The sequence below is a fragment of the Pteropus medius genome, unplaced genomic scaffold (assembly GCF_902729225.1).
Source record: "Pteropus medius unplaced genomic scaffold, Ma_sr-lr_union100, whole genome shotgun sequence".
Classification (NCBI taxonomy): domain Eukaryota; kingdom Metazoa; phylum Chordata; class Mammalia; order Chiroptera; family Pteropodidae; genus Pteropus; species Pteropus medius.
The window spans coordinates 14,823,211-14,851,001 of NW_024349803.1; the positions used below are offsets into that span (position 1 = coordinate 14,823,211).

At 42.7% G+C, this 27,791-nt stretch overlaps 2 protein-coding genes and 1 long non-coding RNA gene across 5 annotated transcripts in view; 2 read left to right on the forward strand and 1 right to left on the reverse strand.

The window, feature by feature from the left end:
- ENTPD3 (ectonucleoside triphosphate diphosphohydrolase 3) overlaps nt 1–12,950 on the forward strand; it is a 28,484-nt gene extending 15,534 nt beyond the window's left edge. For both annotated transcript variants that reach the window (XM_039837385.1, XM_039837386.1), the window contains exons 5-11: nt 1,627–1,777; nt 3,866–4,025; nt 4,967–5,200; nt 8,352–8,624; nt 8,797–8,907; nt 9,326–9,463; nt 11,615–12,950. In XM_039837385.1, coding sequence (XP_039693319.1) covers nt 1,627–1,777; nt 3,866–4,025; nt 4,967–5,200; nt 8,352–8,624; nt 8,797–8,907; nt 9,326–9,463; nt 11,615–11,851 — 1,304 coding nt within the window. In that variant the 3' untranslated portion in view covers nt 11,852–12,950. The remainder of the gene's footprint in view (nt 1–1,626; nt 1,778–3,865; nt 4,026–4,966; nt 5,201–8,351; nt 8,625–8,796; nt 8,908–9,325; nt 9,464–11,614) is intronic.
- Nucleotides 12,951–17,806: 4,856 nt separating this feature from the next.
- LOC120582197 (uncharacterized) lies at nt 17,807–24,025 on the reverse strand. 2 transcript variants are annotated; one of them, XR_005647491.1, is made up of 4 exons: nt 21,822–24,025; nt 20,408–20,574; nt 18,869–18,904; nt 17,807–17,975 (listed from the first exon to the last, which is right to left on the reverse strand). It is a non-coding gene; the product is annotated as an uncharacterized LOC120582197 (long non-coding RNA). The 2 variants fall into 2 exon arrangements; XR_005647490.1 differs by having other exon boundaries at nt 21,529–24,025.
- On the forward strand, nt 24,000–27,179 carry RPL14 (ribosomal protein L14). The gene is made up of 6 exons (XM_039837387.1): nt 24,000–24,120; nt 24,588–24,689; nt 25,262–25,356; nt 26,385–26,484; nt 26,584–26,637; nt 26,840–27,179. The coding sequence occupies exons 1-6, from the start codon at nt 24,118–24,120 to the stop codon at nt 27,119–27,121; spliced, it is 636 nt and encodes a 211-aa protein (XP_039693321.1). The 5' UTR covers nt 24,000–24,117; the 3' UTR covers nt 27,122–27,179.
- The last annotated feature ends 612 nt before the right edge of the window (nt 27,180–27,791 follow it).

Below are 27,791 nucleotides of genomic sequence, written 5' to 3' on the forward strand. Positions count from 1 at the left end.
CGTCCCACCTCAAGTAAGTTTGGTGCCATCTGCCCAGCCCTCTGTCCCCAGATTGCAATAGCAGTTTTAACTCTGCTCAGAAGATTGGGAATCCTAGTATCCCATGAGTCTGTAAGCCCAATCTCCTTTTCCCTCTAGGAGGCTTAAGGGACCTTATGCAAATAGGCCTTCAAGTGACATGCTTAGATATGCCAAATGTCAACATTCTAACAAGGCTTCTCAGCAGCTCTCTATCCTGCTGGTCCCTGCTAGGGACCAACTGTAGCAGAATATATTTTGTTTGCTCGAGATTAGACTACACAATCCCCTGACTGTAGGGTTGCATGCTGGTTTGAAGATCTCATTTATCGATTCATTTATTCATTCATGGGTTTAATAAATATTTATTGAGTGCCTGCTGTTTGCCGGTAATGTTTCTTGGCACTGAGAATTCTAAGATAAACAAAGTCTCTGCTGTTAGGGAATTTACATTCTAACAAAGGAGATAATAAATAAATAAACAGGTATATAATATATCAGGGAGCAGAGCTGTGAGAGCTTGAGATGCAGTAAGGGTTTTGACTTTTACTCAAATGAATTGAGTAATTCATTTCTTTAAAATATATTGGGAAGCCATTAGGAGATTCTGATCATGGAACTAAAAGCTATGACAATATGTAATTTTAACAGATCACCTTGTTGATGTAAAACACATGGCCAGAGGCTAAGATTAGGAGCAGGGCAACAGGAGCTATTAGAGCAATGTGGGTGAGATATGACATTATGGTGGTCTGGCCAGGGAACATTTGGCAGTGCCTAGAGACGTTTTTGATTGTCAAGACTGGGGTTGGTGGTGCTGCTGGCATCTAATGGTAGAGGACAGGGATGCAGCTAAGCATCCCCCAATGCACAAGACAGCTCCCATAATAAAGAATTCTCCTCTGGCCCCAAATGTTAGCGGTGCCACGGTTGAGAGACTCTGATCTAGAATGGTTCTGGAGAAGCGGGTTAGAAGTGCTCAGATTTGAGAGGTATTTTGAACTTAGAGCCAACAAGATGTTAGGATAGAGTCAATGTGAGGCATCCAGGTTACTAGTGCCTGAGTATCAGTTCTGCCCTGAGAAACTGTGTGTGTGATGGTACCATTTCCTGAGCATGGGAGCATTTGTTAAATTTATTGAGGCAGTGTGCTATTGACATAAGTATAGACTGCCTGAGGCACTCTAGAAGGTGAGGCCTGGGTACTGGGTATTTTTTTTTTTAATTAAATTTATTGAGGTAACATTGGTTAATTACATTATATAAATCTCAGGTGTGAATGTTATAATTCAATATCTGTGTATTCTATTGTATCTTCACCACCCAAAGTCTAATTTCTTTCATTATCATAAATTTGATCCCTTTACCAATTTAAGAATTATTTTTTTTAAAGCAGATTCTGGTTCATTTTTTTCACCTTTGTAATTCTTTCTTTCCATATTTTGGGAGTTGGCTCATCTGTATGATCACATGGGACATAGCGCACCCACCTGTTTTCAACCCCCTACTAAAACACATGATTTCCAAAGCCAATTTGCTTATTTGGATGTTGTACTGTTCTTGTTAGTTTCTGTGGATGCTAAGACATGCTGACTGCTTGCTCTTCAGGCTCTGGGATCTCCAGCTACAGTAGAAACCCCCAAGACGCCCCCGAAGCCTTCGAGGATTGCATGCAAAAAGTCAAGGAGCAGATTCCAGCCCACCTCTACAGATCCACCCGCATTTACCTGGGAGCCACAGCTGGGATGCGCTTGCTGAGGTAAGGGCTGGCATGGCACGAAGGAGCCCATTTGACCAAAATTGCCAAGAATGTGGTAAACTTTGCCAAGAATGTAAGTCTATTTCTGGGAACACATCCACAGGAAAGAAGCTCATGTTCTGCCATAAATTTAGGCTTTAAAAGTTGGGAAACTTTTAGTCTTTATTTTAATACCCAGAAAGAAACAGTTCTAAAATGGATTCCCTTGCCTTTGGTGATTTTACTGAGAGCTCTGGGAAAAAAAAAAAAAAGAAAGAAAGGAAAGGAACATGAAATCTGCTCATGGAGTATACCTCTAGTTTTTTAGAAAAGTAGAAACTATTTTTGACGCTGGTGTTTCGACACCTATGTACAACCAACTCCACTACGTGTAACCCATAGCTATGCAGCTTGTACCCATGTACAAAATGTCACTGAAATCTGCTTTAAAATAATGGAATTTCTGCACCTCGCTCCAGTCAAAGCCTTTGGAGTTGTTATGAAACAAATATCTCATTTCCTTCAAGTAAGCAGTTTCTTCTAAATTTGCAGACATGACTTTTAGCCTATCTTGCGTTGTTTTGGAATACCCTTTCTCATCATTTCTTCCTCCATTATAGTATTTCCTTGACTTTGAAATTAAAAAAAAAAAAAGTTAAAAACAAAACAAACCCCTGAAGCTTAAATTTATGCAGGGTAGAGGCTGCTCCAAACTTTGAAAATAACGCTTTAGCCCCAAAAGATGACACTCATTCTGCTTCAAAGCCACTTTGTCTGTGATCCCAGTAATGTAAAATTGTATGTGTGGGCATGAAGAAAACACAAAGGAACAAGCAAGCAGAGCTACTTGAACACGATCATCCAAAAAAAAAAAAAAAAAAATCATGGAGCATTCTCAGTTGAATTGGGCCCTTTCCTTGAGCTTCCTATCCTTGCTCCTGTCCCTGTGTCCTGGTTGACCAAGTAGAGTGTGGAAAAAGTCAGATTTCTTTGCTGACTCTTGGAATCTGCAGTGTGTTTCAAAATTACTGCGTTTACCTGAAATAGAAATGATATAGACATTCATTCCTTCTGCTCTTTCTTTCATATGAAAACAAAGAAATCGCCTTTTTTTTTCAGTTGCTTTTTTTCTCCCAGTCCTTTCAGTGAGAAATAATTAAAAGGCTCTGTAATTTATAGCCCATGACAAAAACTATGGAATAGAAAGTTCACCGCCTGGGGGAAAAAGAAGCGAATGCATGTTCCATTTGCATAAATTAAATGTTAACTCCTACTGGTAAAACTTTCTGATGGTGATGTTTTTTTCTGAGCAAGCAGCTGACGTTTTAATTGCTAGAGAAGTCAAATATTAAGAAAATGAATGAGAATCACCTGCTGGGATGAGAACTGATAAAACTAGGGAAACTCTGAATTATTTTCCAAGCGTTGATAATTTGCGACTAAATTGAAATGGACTTCTGCTTGTAGCATTTCTCTTTCTTCTTCTCCAGGCAAGAGCAAACCCCTTAACCCACTGATGAAAGGGAAAATTATCTTTCAAGTAGCTTTTTTCCATAGAGTAAAATGACAGCTGGCGAAATGACAGTGACGGCCACGGCGGCCATCCTAGCCCCTCACGATGAAGCCCTTTCAAAGGCGAAGCCGGGACGGTTGAAAGTCAACCTTCTTCCTTCCCGCCCCTCCTGCTAAGCTCCCCTTCCTTCTGGCCTGATGAGGGCTCCTTCGTATGGCGCCCCCAAGAGGTTACTTATACCACTCCTATGCCTTCACTCATCCCCTTTCCTCTGCTGACCTGAGACAGAGCAGAAGTGATTAAGCGTGAGGCTCTTTCAATTAGCTGGTTGCTAGAGAGTGGGGCAGGAACAGGTAGGGGAGGAGAGAACAAGTGGTATTTAGCTGTTTTCCTGCTTGGTAGTTTGACAGGTAATGAGTGCATCCTGCTTTCACGGTTGTCCTGGCGGCTTCGGCTTGCAAAAGCGGTTGCCATGTATTGCACACATCTGGAAAATCATCCCTGGGGATGGGAGGTTTACATTTTCACCTGAGGGAGATCGTGTTAAGGCTCTGTTGTCTAGGCACTCAGCCTTTTGTGTTCTGTGCCTTGCATAGGTTGCAAAATGAAACAGCAGCTAATGAAGTCCTTGCGAGCATCCAAAACTACTTCAAGTCCCAGCCCTTTGATTTTAGGGGTGCTCAAATCATTTCTGGGCAAGAGGAAGGGATATATGGATGGATTACAGCCAACTATTTAATGGGAAATTTCCTGGAGGTGTGTGAAAACAAATGCATGGTTTTTAATCTTGCTATTTATCTTGTCCCTTGCGGGTGGTAGCTTATGCAGAGGTGCATGCCAACAGGGGCATCTGTTCTGTGTCATTCCTACTGTGTAATGCACTAGGGAACCCCTGTGAGACAATAGCTAAAGCTGAGAAAAGACATGGATAGCTGGGGCAAAACCTGGGATCATAAACAGGACCAAATGCACAGGGGAGAGGGCGTATCATCACTTACTAGCTAATAAGATATTGGAGGCAAAGGGGATCAAAATCTAATACTGGGCTATCGGTCATATGAAGGGCAGCTGGAGAATGACTTTTCCAAGATGTTCCTTAGCCATCTGGAATTGACAGTGTCCTCCGGCCGTCTGCTTCCCAACTCATTCCATGTCACCAAGTCTCCTTACACTCCAGTCCCCACACTCACTGCTTCTTTGGTGCAGAGGAGAGCTGACTCCAAGAGATAATCACCATGCTACAGAGAGCTAGCCCAAGGACACCCATTCCATATCCAGCCACAGACTTGTTTCTCCTCAAATATATTGTTTAAATTTTAATTAATTGCCAATAGTTAATATTTCAGAAATTCCCCACCCCACCCCCCAGAAGTTGGAAGTGCTGGTCACAGAGGACTTAAATTCCTGCGTGGCGACATCCAGCTGGAGCAGAGTGCAGCTTGTGCACTCCCCAGTTTGTCACAGTCCTCACCATTCCCCGTTGTCAACACCCAATCTACTTCGCTCATTTATGTGGCCTGCCCAGCCCCTGTAAGCATTTGAGTTCGCCACCCCTGACATAGGGAGAAATGTGGTTCGGAATGCTCCCCCCACGTCAGAGTTCTTAGCAGTAAGAGTTGGGGCTTGGGTGGACCACTCTGGGCAAACAGAAATGGTGCCTTTGGCCTTTCTTCCTGCTCTCTTTTCCCGCCCTGCAGAAGGACCTGTGGCATATGTGGGTGCACCCAAAAGGAGTGGAGACCACGGGTGCCCTGGATTTAGGCGGTGCCTCCACCCAAATATCCTTCGCGGTGGGAGAGGAGGTGGAGCTGAACACCAGTGACGTCATGAAGGTGTCCCTGTACGGCTATGTGTACACGCTCTACACACGTAGCTTCCAGTGTTATGGCCGGAACGAGGCTGAGAAGCGGTTTCTGGCGACGCTCCTTCAGGTAGCTGGAGGAGGTTGGGGGGCAGGTGCTCTCGGGGGCTCCATGGAGGGGAGGGTGCCTTGCCTTCCAGGGTCTGCCCTTTCCACTCCATTTAGAAGATGGATGCAAACAACGCCGTTTTCCGGTTTACTCGTGGGGGTCCAAGCTCGCTCGCTCACTCACTCGCTCTCTGTTCTGTATTTGAATCAGAAGTCCAGGGAAATCCAGAGCTCCAGATGTTTCATAAATGATTCAGGTCCTAGGCTCCCTTTATGGACACAAGCTGTTTTAAACCAGTAGCTAAATAAGCCTGAGAATTTGGAGACTCCCTTGTGTGCAGACAGAAAAATAAAAGTGGCCACGAGAGAAATGCTTGCTGACAGCGGGGCGGGCAGAGCTCCCCCAGGCTCGGCCTCCCTGCAGATGGGCCTATATTAGGCAGGCTTGCTGCCCTTTATATGGTGGGATTTTTCAAGCCACTGAATTCTATCATTTCGGTCAATCATTCACATGGCAACTGTCCCACGGTGCAGATGGCTGCGTCAGGCACCAGCTGTAGAGTTGTCACGAACATAAACTCGATGGTAGTGTGGTGTGTGTCAGAGAGCCATGGATGACATTCCAGACCCAAACTCTAGTGTTCAGGGGACATCGATCTCAGCCATGGCTGAGAAGGGAAGGTGAAGGGAAGGGGCCTTGATCATCTAGAGGGACACGAGACCAACCAGATACTGGCTTCCAATGGGACCCAGGGTCAAGAGACAAGTATTAGGCCAGCCTGTGAACCACTCAGTGTCATTAGGCTGACCCCCCGCCCTCTAACCTACCTTGGCAGCAGCATTCCTCAGACACTAGGCTGCAGAAAAATTGGGCTCACTCACGAAAGCGTTGTCAGCAGCACTCACATCTTCAGACCCCTGCATTTACCGAGCAGTTGTGCGGGGTGGGTTGTGAGAATTCACTGTCCAGTTCTGGCCCATTTCCCACGATTCTCCACCGGCCTCACAGGAAAGGCTGGAGTCTCAGTACACATGCCCGTGACGTGTATTGTCGAGAGAGGCTCAGTGCTGCCTGGGAGGACAGAGCGGGGGACCCTGCCGACATCCTTCAGCTACTCTTCATGGCTCAAGAGACTCAGTGCCCACTCCAGACTCTCACCCCCTCCCCACAGTCAGCCAAACCAAATCCAATGGGGAACCCAGTCGACTCTCCCTAGGAAGGCCTCTGTAACCACCACTCCCTGCTGCTTTCCCACGAGTATTACAGCCAACATGCCTCTTTCCAGGAGAGAAGCTCTGAAAATCCTCTTTTCTCCATCTCCTTTTTTTTCTAACAATGCTTAATGTTCCTCCAGCTCTGGCCCTGGCACAGGTGGAGGGCAGGGGGCTCCTATGAATTTCAGGCAGGAGAAGGAGGAAGGTGAAATTATCCTTTTCCCAGGGTGAGTGAGGGTCAGAGAGTCTAGCCTCTTAAATTTGGTTTGCCCCGAGGAATATATGTGTATGTGGGTACATGTACCCCCCAAACACCATATTTATTAAAGAATGATTATCCATGTATCCAACAGTCTACAGTAGAGAAGCGAATGCTTCACCTGTGTAAGGTCTCATTTGGGTTCGAGAATGCAAGTCTCAAGGTGTGAGCCCAGGACTGGGGACAGAGGTGTGAGACCCCAGCCCCCTCACAGGGACAGGGGCACTCTCCAACATCTGAGTACCTGAGAGGGTGGCCCTGCCCTCTGAAGCTTCTGACTCAGGTGAGGGACAGGGTCCAGGTGTGATGAGGGTCACCCACAAACGCACGCCCGGATCTGCTTGACCACCTCTTTCACATGCCAAACACGTGCTGCCAAGCCCGATTTGGAAGGTTCGTGGGGATTATTACGTCATGAACACTGGCTCAGTCAGTTCCACCTGTCTGGGTCTCGTTTCCTCTTCTGTAACATAAGGGCCTACACAGGCTGGCGAGAGTGACACCTGGACATGTACTTTGCAGATTAATCTCTTATTAACAGGTCTCCAGCCAGCCTGGGGCTCAGGTCTCACTGTGACAGTGTGTTAGCCATTAAGGGCACACATTCACTTTTTTTCTTTCCCTCTTTAAGTAAGATGTTTTTTCTTCTGTTTTTAAAGTAATATGTGTTCGATATTTTACTTGAGTTAAGATTTTACTGTAGGGAAAACAGTATGCCTTAGTGGCTTTGAAATTAGAGTTGAAATCCAGTTCTTTAGAAAAGGGTGTCCATAAATAGAACCAAACATGTTTTGGAATCTTGCATAAGATAAAGGGAACATTTTCCACCAGAAAATAAGACTGGCTAGTCATCTGGAAGAAGTAAAGTGAGGTTCTTATCATAATCTTTATGCTAAATAAATTACAAATGGATCAAAAATTTATATGTAACAAGGACGTGTATTGCAGCATTGTTCGCGATGGCAAAATAATTGAAAACCACCTAAATCTTCATCTAGAGGGATTTCTTAAATAAATGATACTTTATTTGTACAGTGACACGCTGTGCAGCTACTAAAAAGACAAAGCCACTCTAATGTGTACAATGAGTGGACAGATAGCAAAGATGACTTTTTAAGTAAGAAAATCCCAGAGCGGAACAATATGTAAACTACTACCATTTATGGTTTTTTTTAAAAAAAAAAAAAGAAAGAGGAAAAGAAAATATATTTGCAAAGGCATAATCTCTGGTAGGATACACAAAAACCAGCAATAGTGGTCCCTTTCAGGGAGGGGATCTGGTGGGTAGAAGTGGGCGGGAGGGAGAGTTAATTTTCATAATATATTTATTTGCATCTTTTGGATTATTTTATGAGATAGGTAATATCCTATTCAATATGGTCAATTAAAGTAAACATATCTTGTTTTCTCATCAAAATGGAGTTCATAAAACCTGCTTCACAGGGCTACTGTAGAAGCTAGGTCAGATCACGTGAGCGAGAGCCTAGCATTGTGCCTGGTGCAGGGTGACTGTCCCCCCATTGCCACTTGAGTTTTCTAGCTACTCTGCGAGTTGCCTTCAAGCACACATTGGCATAGATAGCATTTTTCCCATTTCCCTCTCTGCATTAGAAGGTAGCAATACTAAGAATTTGCAAAAGAGAAATATCTGGTCCCCTACAAAAGAGCGATTGCTAACAGCTTGCCGTTGTACCTACAGAATTCTATCACCAAAGCCAAACTCGCCAACCCCTGTTACCCTCGGAATTATGTCACCACCTTAACGGGGGGCCACATATTTGGCAGCCTGTGCACAGAGGATCTGAGGCCTGGAACTTATGACCCCAATGACATCATCACTTTCGAAGGGACCGGGAACCCGTCACTGTGTAGGGAAAAGGTGGCTTCGCTGTTTGCCTTCAAAGCTTGCCATGACCAAGAAATCTCCTGCTTCGATGGGGTTTACCAGCCAAAAGTTAAAGGGTCATTTGTGGTAAGAGCCGAAACCACCGAAAGATTCCTTTTATCCCCATGCAATGTTTATTTCTCGCCTTTCTGTTTCTCTTCTGCTGACTTGTTTCCCGCTTTCTTGTTCCCTGCCCTGAAACCTCCATATTATATCCCATTCTGAGAACGGATTTCCTTCAGCACTGCTTCCTTAACAGGCGTTCGCAGGGTTCTACTACACAGCCAGCGCTTTAAATCTTTCAGGGAGCTTTTCCCTGAACACCTTCAACTCCAGCACCTGGAATTTCTGCTCACAGAATTGGAGTCAGGTCAGTATTTAAAGAGAAAGGCTCAATATCGGTACAAAACAGAGTAGATTCCCTTTGTGCGCATGCGTGGATATGTTCTGAATTTGGCCTTTATGCTGTTCTACTTTGACCCCCATAAAATGGGGGTTTAAGGGGACCTACTTCACACCCCCGTCGTGGATTAATGTTCTAACCACAGGCACAGTGTTTGGCACATAATAAGGATTCTATAAACTTAGAGATTGTTCTCATATGATGTCGTGTGGGGATATTTTCCATATTATATTATAGAATTGTATTAGTTCAGAGTAATCTTATTATGAAATGCCGGGTGATAGATTCTTTCAAATAGGACTGTTGACCTAAGGTGTTCTGAAATGCGCATTTTAAAATTTGCCTGCCAGGCCTGCCTCTTACCTGTTTTGAACCCCCTTCTCAGCTCCAGCTGTTGCTCCCCCGGTTTGATGAGATATACGCCCGCTCGTACTGCTTCTCAGCCCACTATATCTACCACTTGCTCGTAAGTGGGTACAAATTCACTGAGGAGACCTGGCCCCAAATACATTTTAAAAAAGAAGTAAGTCAAAGCACAAATTGTTTTCTCTTCTTCCTGTCAAAATAGAAGTTTGTGTGTATGTATGTGAAAGATGAGACTTTGATCCCTTGTGGACTTCCCAGAAGGGATGACGGAGAATTCAGAGGAGGCGTTCACTGCAGACCCTTCCACGTGAGTAAGGGATCAGAAGCCAAGACCCCGTGGGCTCTGAGCTCCACGAGGGCAGGACTTGCTTCATCACCCTCGTATTCCTGGCATTCAAGACAGGGGAGAGAACCTGGAAGATGTTTAGTAAATGTTTGTCGAGTGAATAAATAAATATGTTAAGGATTTGAGACTTTTCATCCTGAGAAGAGGCTTCAAATATAACAATTTTAAAAAGAGGGTAGTAACGAATTGATGTCCATTTTACACAGATGTCAGAGTAAGATACAGGCTCTAGAACATGAGGGATTAAAGAAGCAGCATTTAATAAGAATATTCTCTTGGAATGAGCCTGAGACACTGTATTTACTGTCAAGTGTCCACAATGGTCTGAAGCTAGAATGGTCACAGCTGTCATCGGGAGACTGTTGGGTGAAGAGGCCTGGGACCTTGCTTTCGGGCAGGACTCAGCCTTGCTGATATGTTCGTCCAGCACTATGTTCCCTGGGTTCTCGGAGGGTTTTCTCATTTCAGGACTAACTGGTGCAAAGCCTGAAGTATGTCTGGAGTCAGTCTTTTCACTATTAGCCTTGGCAATAATTAGATTAAACCAACCAACATCTGACATTAGCCTGCTGTCTACTTTTACATAAATAAAATTAAATCATCTACAAAAATAAGGATGTCTGGAGACATATAAGAACCATTGGTGGCATGTACTCTGTAAGCTTTGCTTCTAATAAATCTAATTACCAGGAAAGTACATGATGAGAATGGAGAATGATTTTTCCATTGAATATCAGCTTGGATGGATATAGAATTCTAGGTTTCAAGTTCCTTTCATTTATTCATAAAAAATTTTATATACAGCCAAATTATTAAGGCGAGGTCACAAAAGACTTCCAAAGATTTGCCACACACGAATTTAATCAAAAATTTTTTCGAAGGAGGTAGTCAAATAAGAAGAGAAGTAAATCCAAGAGATGTTATAAAAATATAGAAAGTAAGAATAACTAATGTTGTGACTTAAAATTTGTATTAAAAAATAATACTAATGCAAAGAAAAGTAAAAGAGAAGAATCCATCCATAACAACCCAGAATTCAAGTGCAATTAATATCCAATATAATGGAGAAGGGATAAGAATCATATAGGATACAACAACAAAATATCTTGTGAAGAGGAACATATATATACCTATATATACTTTTAAGGCAAGAAATTAAAAAAAATAAACAGGAAAAGAGCACTAATTGAAAATTTAAAACTAAGGCATTCAGAAAAAGTCCAGATATAGCAATAATTACAATAATCATAATTGGACTAAAACTATCAGTTAAAGACAGACATCAGATTGAATTTTTAAAAATCAAGTATACGTTGTTCATAAGAGAAACACTTTAAAGAGACACATAGACTTTATGCAAAAGGACATGGAAAGATTGAAAGTTAAAATTTTTTTTAACTGTCAGGCAAACACCACTCAAAACTGGTGTAGCTATTTAATCTCTGATGAGATAGTCTTTAAGATAAAGAACATCATTAGAGATGGAGAAAATTACAAATGATAAAATGTTCATTATGAAGATTGTAAATTCGAAATACTTATTCATCTAAAAGTATGTAAACAAAAATTGATGTGTCTACCAGAAGAAATTGACAGTCTGTTTCCCATTTAGACTGAGTCCCTTTTCTTAGAAACATTATAGCCACAGACACTGTGCCATCAATGGAAAACCTTTTGCTGTTACTGACAGAGCCCTCTTCACACCTGGCTGTGACGACATTGTGAGGATTGGTTCTGATTTTTCTCCGCAGGGCTGGCAGTAGGGCGCTCGAGGCTTTGGGGTCCCAGTGACCTGGATCCTAGCCCAGTCTCTGCAGTATCTGAACTTGGGCAAGTCCTTTGACCTCCTTAGAGCACAGTTTCCCGTGGGCATTTCATGAGAGTGACAGTGGTGTGCCCTGAGTATGTCATTGCCACCACCACCCCTGCTCTGAGAACTGAGCCATCTCCTCTGCTCCACAGGTGGAAAATAGCAGCATAGCCTGGTCTCTTGGCTACATGCTCAGCCTGACCAACCAGATCCCAGCTGAAGTCCCGCTGATCCGCCTGCCCATGAAGCCACCGGCCTTTATGGGCACTCTCGCCTTCTTCACAGGAGTGGCCTTGTTGTGTCTGGGGTTTCTTGTGTACCTGTATGTGTTATCCAGGAATCAGAGGCACTCTCGGCACGCCTTGGACCATGCGGTGGATTCTGAGTGAGCCCCTCTGAGTAGCTCCTGGAGCCCGAGGGCTGCCCAGGTCCAGCCCGGGTGGCACCAGACAATGCAAGCAAAATGTCCATCTTCAGGAAAAACAAGTAAAGTCAAATACCTAGGTCGTGTGCCTCTCAGATGCTGATTTATGCCAAAGCACCTCTTGGGGCATCCCTCAGCTGTTCTGTGACAGTGGTCCTCCAGAGACCTCACCACCCACTTGCTGACCTCTTAGGAAACAGAGGAGAAAACGGGTCATCAAGGCCGGGCTCTTTATTCCAAGTATCCCAGAGGAAGAGTCAGCTGAGACTATGACAGTTTAACGTTGAAGAATTGATCTCAGGATTCAGTTTGCATTTTCCCTCCTTCAGAAATCTCCTATTCTTCCTGGCAAGTTCGGAAGCTAACAGATGCCCATTAAGCATTTGGCCCAATCAGATGTCTCATTTTATAGCTTCCTCCCGTTGTCCTTAACTAAGACTTCCCTTTAGCAATCCCATAAACATTGAGCTCCCTCAGATTGTTACAATATAATATTTGGGGGAGAAGACTGCTTCATCCCCATGGACAGAGGCCACTGCCCAGCTTCTGTCCTGCAGGCAGAACCCGAAGGACAGAGACACACAGAGAGTCTAGAAAACTGCTGGCTGTTCCCAGAATGGGAGTCTCGCTCGGGGCGCTGGTCATTAGATTGCCACTGGTGTGATATCATCATTGTCACCTCACCTTCACATTGCTCTTATCCTATAAAACATTTACTCCTAGCGAGGCTGTTGTGTCCCAGATCTTTTTTTGCCTTTGCTAGAATTTTGCTTAGGCCTGTATTTCCATTACCATTTGACCACCATTCCCACAGGTACACTTGATGCTGTCACCAGACATCCTATTCTGTGATTTGCTTACCACTCACTTTCCTAGATGGTAGGCCTCTGGCAGAGTAGCCATAGTTCTTGATTTGGGGAAAGAAAGGGAAGCTGCAGTGACATTTAACTCTAAGGTGGGGTGGGAAAGAACTCCAGCAAGTCCCATGGCTACAAACTAAAAACCAACATTATTTCCGATTTTGTTAGCTGAATACAGAATAAAGGACTCTTATTTTATTTTGACTTGCAGTGTGGTGTTTGTTACCTTGCATATGGTACCCTTTCTCCTAAGGACCCACGGTGGTATTTATGAGAGCAAGTTTTAAAAATTAAGAACATTTTCTTAAGAAAACTTTTCTAGTGACTTAAGATCTTGCATTAATATCGCCTTTATTCCAGAGAGTTTGAAGGGCTTCACTTTGATAAAACTTTGGCTTTTTGAGAGAACTGAGTTGAACATTTCTTTACCTTATTTGATGTTTAAAACTTCCGTGAGGCCACAACCTGCTACTCAGATTTTGTTTCTCACCCAGAACAGCTGCTCCTATCCCAAAATGCACCTTTGCTCACATAGTTCGCCCTATCTAGACTGGGTCATCTACCCATCTATTCCAATAATGCATATGCAAGGCTTAATTCTAGATCTACTTCCACAAAGGTTTCCTTATATACAAGCGTGCGTGTGCGTGCATGCTCGCACACGTGCGCGCGCGCGCGCACACACACACACACACACACACACACACACACACACACTGATCTATCTGCTGGGCCACCTTTGAAAAACTAACTACATCATAAATTCTTATATGGTTATTTATCTTTGTGTGTGCATATGGCTTGTTTCTAAAACAGGCAGAAGGCCACATAAGGGTAAAGCCTGTCATTCATCACTCACTCAACTCATTCAACAGACATCTAAGAAACACCTATGGGCCTAACACCTCCCAGGTATAATCTTGGATTTGGCTAAGTGCTATGAATGCATTATATACTCAACATATTTGTTGATTGATGTTGCTTCCATAAATGACTGAGGGGTAGGCAATAAATCATAGACATATCAGATAAATACAGCATCTAAATCACCAAGCGTTTGCATTCACATAAAGTTTAAAAGCAGGCAAGACTCAACACAGAAGGCAAACTCTAAAGAAAAGGAAGGCAATTATTACTCTTAAATTTGGGGCAAGATAGTAGTTGTGTTTGGAAAGGGATAGGTAGATACCCTAGTCTGCTAGGGCTGCCGTAAGAAAATACCATGGACCAGTTGGTTTAAACAACAGCTCACAGTCTGGAAGCTGATAAGTCTGAGATCAAAGTGGCTGCCAGTTCAGTTCCTGGTGAGAGCTGTCTTTCTGGCTTATAGACGGCTGTCTTCTCGCCGAGTCCTCACATGGCCTTGCCTCTGCTTGTGCAGATAGAGAGAGTGAACTCTCTAGTATTTTTTTTTAATTAAATTTATTGAGGTGACATTGGTTAATAAAATTATATAGGTTTCAAATGTACAGTTCAATAATATGTCAGATGTATATTGATTACATTGTGTGTTCACCACTCAAAGTTAAATTTCATTCCGTCACCATATATTTGACCCCTTTTACCCATATCTACCAACCCTCTCCCCGCTTTCCCTCTGGCAGCCACTAAACTGTTGTCTGTGTCTTTGAGTTTTTGTTTGTCTTGTTTGTTGTTTTCAGTTTTATATCCCATTTATGAGTGAAATCATATGGTTCTCAGCTGTTTCTGACTTATTTCATTTAGCACGATAATCTCAACATCCATTCATGTTGTCACAGATGGTAGTATTCCATCTTTTCTTATAGTTGAGTAATATTTCATTGTATATACGTACCACATCTTTATCTGATTATCTATCGATAGACACTTCAGTTGTTTCCATGTCTTGGCTACCGTGAATAATGCTGCAGTGAACATAAGGGTGTATATATCTTTATGGATAAATGTTTTCAAATTTTTTGAGTAAATTCCCAGAAGAGAGATTGCTGGGTCATGTGGTAATTCTAAATTTTTTGAGGCACCTCCATACTGTTTTCCATAGTGGCTGTACCAATTTACATTCCCACCAGCAGTGTATGAGGGTTCCTTTTTCCCCACAACTTCTCCAACACTTGTTTTTACTTGTCCTGTTGATGACAGCCATTCTGACAGGTGTGGGGTGCTATCCCATTGTGGTTTTGATTTGCATTTCCCTAATAGCTAGTGGAGTTGAGCATCTTTTCATCTGAGGGTCGTTTGCATGTCTTCTTGGGAAAAGTGTCTTTTCAGGTCCTCCGCTCATTTTTTAATTGGATTGTTTTTCTGTTGTCGAGTTGTATGAGTTCTTTATGTATTTTGGATATTGGCCCCTTATCAGAGGCATTGTTTGCAAATATCTTCTCCGATTCATTTGGTCACCTCTTTGTTTTATTGATGCTTTTTTTTGCTGTGCGGAAGCTTCATTTGACATAGTCCTATTCATTTATTTTTGTTTCTACTTCCCCTGCCTTTGAGGTCAAATTCATAAATTTCTAAGCCTCACTAAGGTCCATGAGTTTAGTATTTTTATGAGGACACTAATCCCATCATGATCAGTGGGTACCCCCTCATGATCTCATGACCTCATCTAATCCTAATTACCTACCTAAGGCCCCCTATCCAAATACCATCATGTTAGGGGTTAGTGTTTCAGCTTAACAACAGGACTTCTGGGGTGACAGTGATGTTCTATAAATGGGTAGTAGTTCAGGTATACCCTTTTCAACCATTTATACACTTTCTGTATGTCCCATATGACATTTAAACAAATAAAACTGTAGATCTAGATTAACTCAGGGATTTTCTCTTTGCTACCTCTATGACCTTCAAAAAGTCTTGGAGTGTCTTTCACCCTTGATTTACTCATGCATAAAATGGGGATAATCTCTACCTGATGGGATAGTTGAGAAAAGAGAAAATTTAGCACTTAGGCAGTGCCTGGAACAGAGTACAGCCGATGAATAAAAGTTTTAAAAAGTATTTCTTTTACCCATTTATTTCATTCATTCATTCACTCATCATACATTTGTCAAGTCTACTGTATGCTAATTAAGCAACTGGGCTGAGTTCAGGCTGAAGTTGGAGAGAAACTAGACAAATGTCTTTCCTCTTGGAACACATGAGACGCGAAGGCCCTCTGCTGGAGCCACAGAGAAAATCCGCCTCAGGTTGCGTGCTTGCTTTTCCTTCCTCCCCTCCCTCCCCTCCCCCTTCCTTCCCTTCTTTCTTTTCTTTCTTTCTTTTTCTTTCTTTCTCTCTCTTTTTCTTTCTTTTTCTTTTTCTTCTTCCCTTCCTTCCTTCCTTGCTATTCTTTCTCTTCCTCTTCCTCTCTCTCCTCCTCTCTCCTCCCTCCCTCCCTCCTTCCTTCCCTTCCCCTTCCCTTTCCTTTCTTTCTTCCTCTCTCTCTCTCTCTCTCTCTCTCTCTCTCCCTCCTCTCTCCCCCTCCCCTCCCTCCCTCCTCCCTTCCTTCTTTCTTCTTTCTTTCTTTCTTCATCCCTAAGTAAATATGTGGAAAATCATTAATTCAAAAGTATTTTAATATTATAAAATAATGAAGAGATAATTAGAAATCAAACACTTCGATGATATCAAGAATTTCCTGTTATTTTTTGTTTAGGTGAGATGATGATGATGAGGATTTTTTTTTTTCAGAATCCTTACCATGTAGATACTTGCTAAACTATTTCCTGATGATATGCTGTGTCTGGTGTGGCAGTTAAGAGTTTAACGAGAGAAATAGAACGAGTAATATGTTAAGAGACTGTTTTTGCAAGAAATTGGCTTTTGTGATCGTGGGGCTGGACGGGCAAGGGAGGCTGTCAGGAAGGGCAGGAACCTAGGGCCTAAGCTCCAGCTGCTGTCCACAGGTGGGATCTCTCCTTTCTCAGCCTTCATTCCTATGGTCTTCCAACTGATTGCCTAGGATAACTTCTCTTACTTAAAAACAAGTGATTATGGGCTTTCGTCACAGCTACAAAATACTTTCACAGAACACTCAGTTAATGAATAATTGAGGATTGTAGCCTAGCCAAGTTGACACATAAACTTGACCATCACACCTGTGAATTGATCCAAAATGACACAGAAGGGATGATGTGAATGAAACAGGACTGGCCCATGGTTTGATGATCCTTGAGGCTTGGGTGCTAGGTACATCAGGGTTCGTAATACTATTCTGTCTGCTTTGTGTATTTCATAATTTTCTACAATAAAAGTTTTAAAATATACTTTCAAAAACATTCAGAAACTCACTGCTTTATAGTTAACATTTTTCTTTTTCTTTATCCATTTTTACATAGTTAAGATCATGCTGGAGTTAAAATTTTATATCTTATTTCTTTCATAGCATTATACCATTAGCACATTTAAAATTCTTCTCAAATATTAAACAAAACGATCAAGCGGTCAGGCTCTGACATCACACAAACCAGGTTTGAATTCCAGTTCTGCTGTTCACTGCTGAGTGATCTTGGCCTAAACTTCTCTGAGGCTCTCCATGCCTCCGTTTCATTTAATATAGTCCTATTCAATTCACTCACTCATCACTCACTCACCTATTCATTCAGCTAATATTGATTGTGTCTTATGAGCCAGATTCTGTTCCAGGTGCCGTAGCTTCCCCAGTGAACAAAATAAGCAAAGTCCTTGCCTTCATGGAGCTGACATTCTAGTTGGGGAGACAGATATTAAGAAACTAAACATATGCTGTACTGTACAGAGGGTTGTAACTAATCCAGAGAAAAATAATAGAGAGTGAGGAGGATAGGGAGTGACGAGAGCAGGGGAGGGGATTGCTAATTCATACAAATAGGTCAGAAAAGTCTTTTCTGATAAGGCGTCATTTGAATAAACACTGGAAGATAGTGAAGGAATTAGCCAAAGGAAACAGTATGTGCAAAGGCCCTGGGGTAGGAGAATGTTCGCGGTACAGAGAGGAGGCAAGTGCGATTGGAGCAGAATGAACAACGAGAAGATGTAGGAAATGAGGTCAGAGAGTTAACAGGCAGTAGACCACAGGAGGGAGACACTGGAGGATTTTGAACAAAGGAGAGACATCTGGCTTCTGGGTTAAAGGATTTATTCTCTAGCTGCAGTGAGAAAAATTAAATGAAGAGGACAAGGGCAGAAACAGGAAAATCAATTTGTAGGTGATCAGAATCATCCAGAGGAGAGATGCTGGTGGCTTTGACTATGCTGGTAGCACTGGAGGGAGTGAGCGATGGTCAGATCCTGCAAATATTTGAAAATAGAGCACACAAAATTTGCTGATGTATGCATGCAGAGTGTGAGAGAAAAGGAGTCAAGGATTCTTCCCAAATTTTTTCCTGAGCAACTAAAAGTAGGGGTTGCCATTAACTGAGATGTAAATATAACACAGAGATAGAGAGTTTAATAAGAAGAAGGTTAGAATCCAGACTCCTCTTGAAAAAGGCTCCCTATACCTGCACAAATTCACAAGCACGAGAGAACAGGAAAAAAAAAAAACCAGCAATGACATTTTGGCACCTGAAAAGCTGATGGACCAGGGGTAATGGCTTAGCAGAGCCAAGAAAGCCAAATCCTAAATCAAAGAAATTAAGAATCAGCCAATTTAAACAGTGCCATCCTCAAAAAGCTCAGGAATTCATGGTATCATGTACACTGATGAGGGACTACCTCTCCCAATGCAGGCAGAGGAACTGGGAGGCACGAGTCACGGTGAAAGTTGAAGATGTCATACCCGAAACAGCAGGAGTAAGGGAACTAGAGCCTACTTAGAGTTTAGACCCCAAGCCCTCTAATCTCATCAACTCCCAGGTGCTGGGCCAACTCTGCCTCCAGGCAGGACTTTGGAAGAATCTTCCTTTATGGAGAACCCAAGCAGCCCAGGAGGAAAGGAAAACTGTGCTGACATTCGAAGTTCCCCAGTAAGACCATCCTACAGTGAAGCTTAAGTCAGCAACTCAGAACTCCCATCACCTGCCACCACCACCACCTTAAATACGTGACGATAAACAAGGATTGCTAAGTATCTAAGGAAAGCCTCATCGTAATTTTAGTGGAGTGTCGGGTAGGAATGCAATTAGGTGTTTGTGTTCTAGACACCATCTTTACCCAGAGTGTCTGTATGTTGTTATTCTTACCTGTCTTCTACTTTTTGTCATCTGCCCTCTTCTTTCCTGGAAAAAAAAAAAATGGTGGTGTTCCAAGAGGCCCCTGATTTTGTTCTTTTGCTCTCATCTGCCTAAAACTCACCTCTGAACTATCGTAGAACTTAACCTCTGAGCGGGGGAAAAGTTCCATTGCCCTCCTATGGATTTCAGAACCATGGTCAGGGATAAAAATACACTCTATGGGTTAATGTGGGCTCCATCCCACACTCCTGATGGGAGTGTAAATTGGTGTCAACTTTCTGGGTTCCTGGATCTATCATAAATTATTTAGCCTACTGATGTTGTGAAAAGTGTTGAAGGTCTTGATTTTGCTTGTTTACCTTGGCCTCTGGCCTCAGTTCATTGAGCAAAATATGTACAGCAAAAAATACATTGCCTCTGCTTACAGGAACAAACAAACAAACAAAGAAATGTTAGAATTATGGTTAAATAACAAGCCATTAATCCTGGAGGCTGTAATCCTTAGGAAAAACTAATTCTGGCTATCTGTTCTTGTGCTGAAGAGGCAAAAAGGCATGGCGACTCTCAACTGGGTTCCACTTTAGAACATGACACACACCACAGACACATCTGCCCCCTTAAGAATACACACACATACGCACTCATTCACAAAGCCATGTTTGCTCCCCACACACACCACACCTTCCGCTATCCTTCTACTTATATCACACACACCTGTGCCCCTCCTACACACCACGCCCTGATACTTCTGTACCACCCAGATGCTCATACTACAAACACGTGGGCGAGTGCACACACATGCGCACGCATGTACTCTCCAACCCCACCGCTGCTCACACATAGACGCATTCACTATTTTTCAGACATTAACACCAAATCTCAAAAGGTCAGAACTCTGCACATTAAAAAAAAAATTTTAACAGCTTTATTGAGATATAATGCACATACAATATAATTCCCCCATTGAAAGCATACAATTTAGTGGCTTTTAATATATTCTCAGAGTTGTGCCACCACACTCAATTTTAAAACATTTTATTAACCCGGAAGGCAAACCCATACCCGTTAGCAGTCACACCCTTCCCCGCATCCACCTCTTCTCACTGCATTAAAGGTTCACAGGATCTACTTCCCCTAGTACAAGTACAAGCTCCATTGAAAGCCTTTTAAAATAATCATATAAAACAGAGACCAAAACTCAAAAACATGTTCAGCAGACACATTTGCCCTGGAGTAAGTTCCAAGGGGCAGTATACAAGCTGAGCAACTCAGAGAGCATTCCAGCCACTGTCAATATGTGTATGGGTCAAAGTCATCCAAAATCTGATGCATATCAGATGTCCTGAGGGACACATGTCAGAGCCGGCCCAGGAAAGCCTTTGCTCCCTGCCTCTGTCAGGTTCTGATTCTCTCCACCCTCCAGGTGGGACATGGATAGGCACAGTGGCCAGGATATGGGCCAGGACAGAAAGAATTGTATTAACACTGAGGTAGGAGATGAAGTTCAAGTGCTGCAGGGCAGCAAGGATATTATTTGACTGCTCTTACCTGGGAACATCCATCCACTCAGCCATTCACCTCTGCAGCTCTGCTGTACACCTGTCCAGGTAGGCAATTGCTTCCTTAAATGTGTCATACAGTCCTACCTCAGACTCATTCTCCAGTAACTGCAGAGTGCTTGGGACCAGGTACAAGCATGATTGAGAAAGTAAAGTCTGCATGGCCATTCAACAGGTGGGAAAAATAGATATAAATGAAGTTAACAGGGAACAATATTTCTGCTAACAACATACGGCATCTGTAAAGTATCATAATAACCCTATTCTTTGAATGACTACCGCTTTCTTACTCACTGAGAAACTCTGTTTCCAAAATCAAACTCTCAGAAGTTTTGATGTTTGAAATTATTATCAGCAAGAAGAAAACATCCACTCTTGCCTCCTGGAAGATCTATGTTACTTTAACATAGAAAAGCAGTTTCAATTTATAACCCAGGTACAAATCTTCAGAAAAGGGGTTTCTGGACATTTCCCATAAAACAGGGCTGTGGATCCATTTTGCTGGCTAGGCCTGATGTTAACCCCTTTACACAGTTCTGCTTTGCTCTGAGCCTATCAAAAACAGTGTTTCATTTAAATTCCATCCAACTTTACATCTCCCCACAATCCTATAACTCTATCTTTATCTTCTTTGGCTAAGTGCTCCATAATATCTCTGCTGTGTAGTCTCCCTCACTGCAATGAATCTACACACCTAATTTTGTTGGACTACATTTATTCCTGGTGACCTTAGGTTGACTGGGCTTGGACAGTCTTGCTCGCCTTCGAGGCTCCTAAGATGCAAATTTTGAAAACAGACGGTACAGGCATTTTTTTCACTCCTAAATATACACGCACTTGTCCACCATGACAAGTAGGAGAGCACAGGACTACCCTGCTAGTTTGGTCATAACTAGGATTGGTTCATATCTTTCAAATTTACGAAACCAAAAAGAAAGTCAGGGTTCTGGGTAGCTTTTGGTCTACTTCTTGAACAGGCTTAGATTTCTTTCTCTTTCGGGTCCCAGGCATTTTGTTTGCTAAACTGACATCTCCATCTCCATCTCCTATGACTGAGAAAAAGAAAAAGAACACGAGACACATGTACTCAGCTATAGCTGACAGGCATACCAGGGTCCAGCTGGTAGCAGGTGACCAACACCGGCCCCGCTGACGCCCGCAGAGACTCCGGAAATGCTTGAGGGAAGTGGGCGTGCTGCTGCCCTCCCCCGCGTCCTCCAGCCAGGCCCGGGACGGTGCCTCACGGCAGGAACCCGAAGCGGAGTACCCGCCCCGACCCCTACATCCACCTGTTGCCACAAGCAACTCCGGAGGGGGTGGTGGCTTCAAGGGGACACAGCTCCCAAAACATGTCGCCCGAAGGACAGCGAAAACCTAAGCGTAAGAGAGGCCCCCGACCACACCTTTCCTTTCGGTGACTGGACGAACCGGGTGGCCTGCGGGGAGGCCGTACCAAAGACCGAACGGGTCCAGGACGCCACTTTGGATCCTGGCGCAGTCACGAGTTGCCCTTCCTCCCGGTGATTGGATGAAACAGGCGGGCATCCCGGGAAGGGGCGTAGCTGGCCGAGTTCAGGGTGTGTTTGGTCCGCTTGCTGCTGTCAGTAGCTGCTAATGATTGTTTTGCTAATTCCTGGACCTCCGCGACCTCCTGAGGTACAGAAGGCTTACTTGCCATTGTAATGGAGCTTCGAAAAAATCTGAAAACCGCCTGTGGCTGCTGGAAGGAGCCTCGGGAGGCTTCAAGGATGCACTGTCGCTCTCCGTGGAGAAAGAGTGGGGAGCACTTTCTGGGAAGAGGGGGCCCAACTGCATGAAAAGCCGCGAGACCTGTAGCCACAGAGGCATAGGGGTGAGATTGTGCATGGCCTTGAATGCTAGGCTACAGATTTCCACAGTTTATCCATTCTTTGTTTATGGGCCTTTGGGTAGTTTCCCGTTTGGGGCTATTACTACAAAAGTGCTACTATGAATGTTTCTCATTCATGTCTTTTGCCTTGTAAATTAGAAAGCAGATATCAAGGCCTAAAGACTTAATTAATTCACTATGCACTTAATGAGCCCCTTATCTGGCATTGTGCTAAGACAAGAAGATGGCCAGGGTCCTGCCCTCAAGGAACTTACTCCAATTGATGCAAAACTACAATCTAAGTGGACAGAAAAATTAGTCAAACAATTGCAATTGTGATAACAGTTCTGAGGAAAACAAAAAGCTGAGCTAGAAAAGGAGTCTCTCCTATTTTATTTTTTACTTTCTTAATTGTGTCAGTCAGGCTTAAGACTCTGAGAAGAGCTATCTGGAAAAAATTTACAGATGTATTGGCACTGCTATGCGATGAGTATAAACACAGGGGAGAGCATTCTTGGCAGGTGAGATACCATGTACAAAGTCATAGAGCAGGAAGGAGTTTGGCCTGTTCAAGACCAGTGTGGCTGAAGCACAGTGAAGAAGGGGAACAAGGGATGTTATGTGTTCAGATATAGGAGCATGTAATGCAAGGCCCTGTAGGCCAGAGTAAGGAGTTTTGATTTTATTCTAAATACTGTAGAAAGTCACTGAAGTATTTTAAATAGGAAGATGTGATCTGATTTTTTAAAAAGATCCCTCCGACTGATGAGCAGACAATAGATTAAATGGAGCAATTGAAAAAGCAAGTCACTCAGGAGGTTGCTTTGAACGGTCCTGGGAAGATATGCTGACATAGAGTTTAAAGGAAAAAACAAATAGACTTGGGAATTGTCAGCACAATTATCACCACCTTAATCCAGCCATATTGAGACAAAGAGATATCCTGCATGTGTTCTGATATGATGCATCAAGGGCATAGCACTTCCACCAAAAATGAATAATCTTAATATAATCATGAGGAAAACTACAATAAATTATCAAGATACATCCTACAACATTCTACAAAACTAGCCTGTATTTTAAAATGTATTATGAAAAACAAGGAAAACTTTTTTTCATTTGCGCTAAAATCCGTAAGTGGGACAATTTTTAACATTTAAATAACGACTGCAAAGTAATAAGACTATATTAGTATTAATTTCCTGATTTGATGGAGCTGATAATAATGTCCATGTTTTTAGAACACATTTAAGTGTGTAAAGATGAAAATCATGTCTGTAATTTCCTCAAATGGTTCAGAAAAAATAATAGAATGAGAATGTACACATAAAATGTTAACATTTGGGGAACCTAAAAGAAGCGCCTATGGGAATTACTTATACTAGTTTTACAACTTTATTTTAAAATGAAACGTTGACAAAATTACTGGGGTCACTTGAGAGAAAAAAATCTAGTACTAAGCTATGAGTAACAGATAAAAATCTGGAGTACTAAGTAGTGGAAAGGATGGAAGAATGTTTAGAAAAAAAGTCAAATGGAATTCGCACAGAGTTATACTGGAGTCATAGTTTCTGCGTTCTTTTTCAACCTAAAGATGATCTCCAGCGCCGCATAACCGAAGCCAATCACGCAGCTCGCGTCGGGGACAAATCAGCCATACTCGAGTCCGCTCCTCCATGTTTTTCACTGAGCAAGCGTGAGATTGCGCACGCAAGCGTGAGTACGCACGCACCCCAATCCTAACCAATCGGTAGCGACGTCGGCGTCTCGTTTAGCGCAGGGGCGGGGCGGCCTTCTACACATGCGCACGGTTGGGCGGGCCTTCTTCCTTCTCGCCGAACGCCGCCAACATGGTGAGTGTCCCTGTTGCGGGCTCCGGGGGTGGTGGCCGTGGAGCAACACCACCGTCTGGCCTGGGAAGCGGAGGCAGGTAGCGGTGCCCAGTGGGTCTTAGGTGGCGCTTGGTGAGGATGCCTTAGCGGGCGGATCACGGAGTTTAGGAGCTTTATGGACGCGCGGCCTGCGAGCGCGTGGATGGCCCGGCGTGCCTGGGCTACGCGTGCGCGCCACCGCCGGCGGAGCCTCGGCTGGAGCAGCCCGTGGCCTGGCTGGGCCGCCCTGGTGGGGGCGTGCAGTCCACTTAGGCGTGGAGTTTTGCCGCCGTCGCCTTTGCAGATTTTGTCCAAATAGTCCCGTGTCACTTGGGCTTTTTCCTGTTAACATTCGTTTTCGCCGTACTTAGCCACGTTGACCTTAAGCTGCAAAGCCTTATAAACTAGAGACATTTAATTACCTTCGTTCTTTTTCTCTCCCATTTTAGGTGTTCAGGCGCTTCGTGGAGGTTGGCCGGGTGGCCTATGTCTCCTTTGGTCCTCATGCCGGAAAGCTGGTCGCAATTGTAGATGTTATTGATCAGAACAGGGTAAGTATAAGAAAAGTCACAGCATCACATAGCAGTGGATGGTATGCAGTATAGATGGTAATGTTCCTAGTGGTTCTCTAAGGTGGGTGGTGGTTTTATTTTACCATTGAGGAAGTAGGCAGAGTAGGGATTTCAAGCGCAGACTTGTGTTGGCTGGGCTTAAGTATTACTTTTGCCCCTTAAACTGGCTAGAGCTTCTAACAAATTATAAGTGAATCGTTGGTGATGTTTAAATGAGTTACTATATGCAGAGCAAATTTAGAACAAAGCCAGGCACCTAGAAGGCCCTCGTTTGCTATTATCAGTATTCGAGAACAACTAACTGAGGGGTTGACTAAAGACTGAATGAACATAAAGTTGTTTGTTGAAAATATAATAATTAAAGACAAAAGTCGTCAAGTAAATTATGTATTGGGTTATATGCTGCACTACTAATAGTTTAATATTTTTAAAAAGCATCCAAATAGGGAGTTGATGATTCTAAAAGGACAAATGGTACAGAGAATATCTTTTTATTTTGAATGCTGAGATCAGTTTCGTGCTGAGATTTTAATCTTATCTATGTGTTCTAGGCCTTGGTTGATGGACCTTGCACTCAAGTAAGGAGACAGGCTATGCCTTTCAAATGCATGCAGCTCACTGACTTCATCCTCAAGTTCCCACACAGGTAAACTGTCCACCGACCATCACGCCCTCCCCCAGCTTTGTTTATGCTATAAAAGTTTGTTTAGTTTAATTCAGAAAATGTTTTTTGTTATTTTGCTCTTTTTTCCCTTGAGAATATAGTAAACAGTGTTGAGAGTGAGAGCAATTAGAAGAAGAATTTACAGTGTAGAAGTAGATAGGCATTAGTTACTTTTTAAATGTTCTGTGATCTGGTAGCTCTCTGGCTTTGGTTTTATCCAGAGTTGCCATCATCTTATCTTGTACTCTTTTCTTTTAGGATTTACACAACAAAAACCTCCCTAAGGAATTCTTTTTGATATTTTAGTCACTTTCACATTCAAAATAAAAATAGTAACTCTTGTCTCTTCCAATACTAGCTATCATTAAACTTTTAGTATGTGTCAGTTATGAATATGTAACATACATGATCTCAGTATGACAGCCACTATAGAGGTTCTTTTCCCAGCTACTTATAAGGAATCGAGGCAATCAGTAGTACTTCTTCATTGATGGTTGGTTGCAGTGGAACACATAAATACTAGTTTATTTTTAAACATGCTGGGTTTTGATACTCAATATTTGTAAGAAATTTCAAAATGATTATAATTGGATTTGGTGATTGATCACAAATCTTTAAGCATTTTTGTACAAGGTAAAAACATTAGATCTAAGGATTAACTTCACCTCATTCTTTATGAAAAGGAAATTGCTTTCTCCACATCTACCCTGGTATGATGTTCTGTGCGTGATAAGAGGTGATTTTTAAATCCTGAACCTGGGCTGGGTTGCATTGTTTTATTTTTTATTAAAATTGTGTTTGAGATTATAAGACATCTTGGCTTAGTGAATACCATTCAAATAAGTAAAACTTGGAGTGTGCCAGGTGGTATGTGTTCTCTAGAGACAAGCGGAGCTAGAAGTACAACAAATGGGAAGAGTAATTGTGCTTTTCAGAGGACACAAAGCTGTCTCTGGATCTGTGTGGCTTCAAAGCTGATTTTCTTAGCCATTGGTCCTGGCTCTTTCTAGTGCCCGTCAGAAGTATGTTCGACAGGCCTGGCAGAAGGCGGATATCAATACAAAATGGGCAGCCACAAGATGGGCCAAGAAGATTGAAGCCAGAGAAAAGGTAATAATGACTTAAGGTCATTTTGAATTCTGACCTTTTCTTTTTTTCAACGGTTGGAAGGTGATATGAGAGGGATTTTTTATTTTTATTTTTTAACAGAAAGCCAAGATGACAGATTTTGATCGTTACAAAGTCATGAAGGCAAAGAAAATGGTAAGTTTTAAAAATGTTACAGGATTGTTACATTTTAACCCTAAACTTGTTTGGTAATTTTGTTTGTCCAAGCTTGGTAGGCCAAAGTCAACTTCATAGGGTTCTTAGACATAAGGATTGTCTCCTATACATATCCATTATATATGTGATGAAGAGAGTAGTTTTTGTATGCATGTTTGACAACTAAACTGAAATTTTTCAGAGGAACCGAATAATCAAGCTTGAAGTTAAGAAGCTTCAAAAGGCAGCTCTCCTGAAAGCTTCTCCCAAAAAAGCACCTGCTGCTAAAGGTACAGCTGCAGCAGCTGCTGCAAAGGTTCCAGCAAAAAAGATGACCGCTGCAGGCAAGAAGGCTCCAGCCCAGAAGGTTCCTGCCCAGAAAGCTGCAGGCCAGAAGGCAGCAGCACCTCCAAAAGCTCAGAAGGGTCCGAAAGCTCCAGCCCAGAAAGCACCTGCTCCAAAGGCATCTGGCAAGAAAGCATAAGAACATAAGAGGCTATTATAAAAATAAAGGTTCTTTTTGACACATTGGCAAATCTAAATCGTGGATTAAAGTCTGTTGCTAGAGCTGGGGTTGTACAAATGTATTTCACATGAATATATAAAATTCTAGCAGCTTTTGATGCACGAGAGTTTAGTACATTTTCTTATAAAAATATACTAGGAACAAGCTGGGTTCTTGAACTTCACTGGGATAACACAAAACTAATTTTTGCTTGGTGGTAGGTATTAATAGGTAAACGATAATGTAATAGCTTTTGTGGTAGAGGAAATACAGGCAATTTTGAGTTACCTGTTCTTGTGAGGGGTGGGGGATTGTCTAGAGAACTCGGGCTCTTAAGCTACAATCGTAAAGGTTGTGTAAGGAGAAGGCGGTGTGAACCTCAGGAATATAGAGGACTAGAGAGAACAAGGGAGCCATTTAGATACAGAGCTGTGTGTGAGTTAGACATTGTTTTTTTTTATAAGTGTTAAGTAAACCTCAGATTTGGATCATTTTGCTGTTGGACTGAATCTTAAGGGAACAAGGCGGAACGGGAACGTTAGAGGTGGTATCGAGCTTGGCGGTATCCCTCACCTTGACAGAGGGCTAGACCAGTTAAGTGGCAGTGGTGATGTTTATTCTTTAGTAGGCTTTAATAGTAAATCTAATG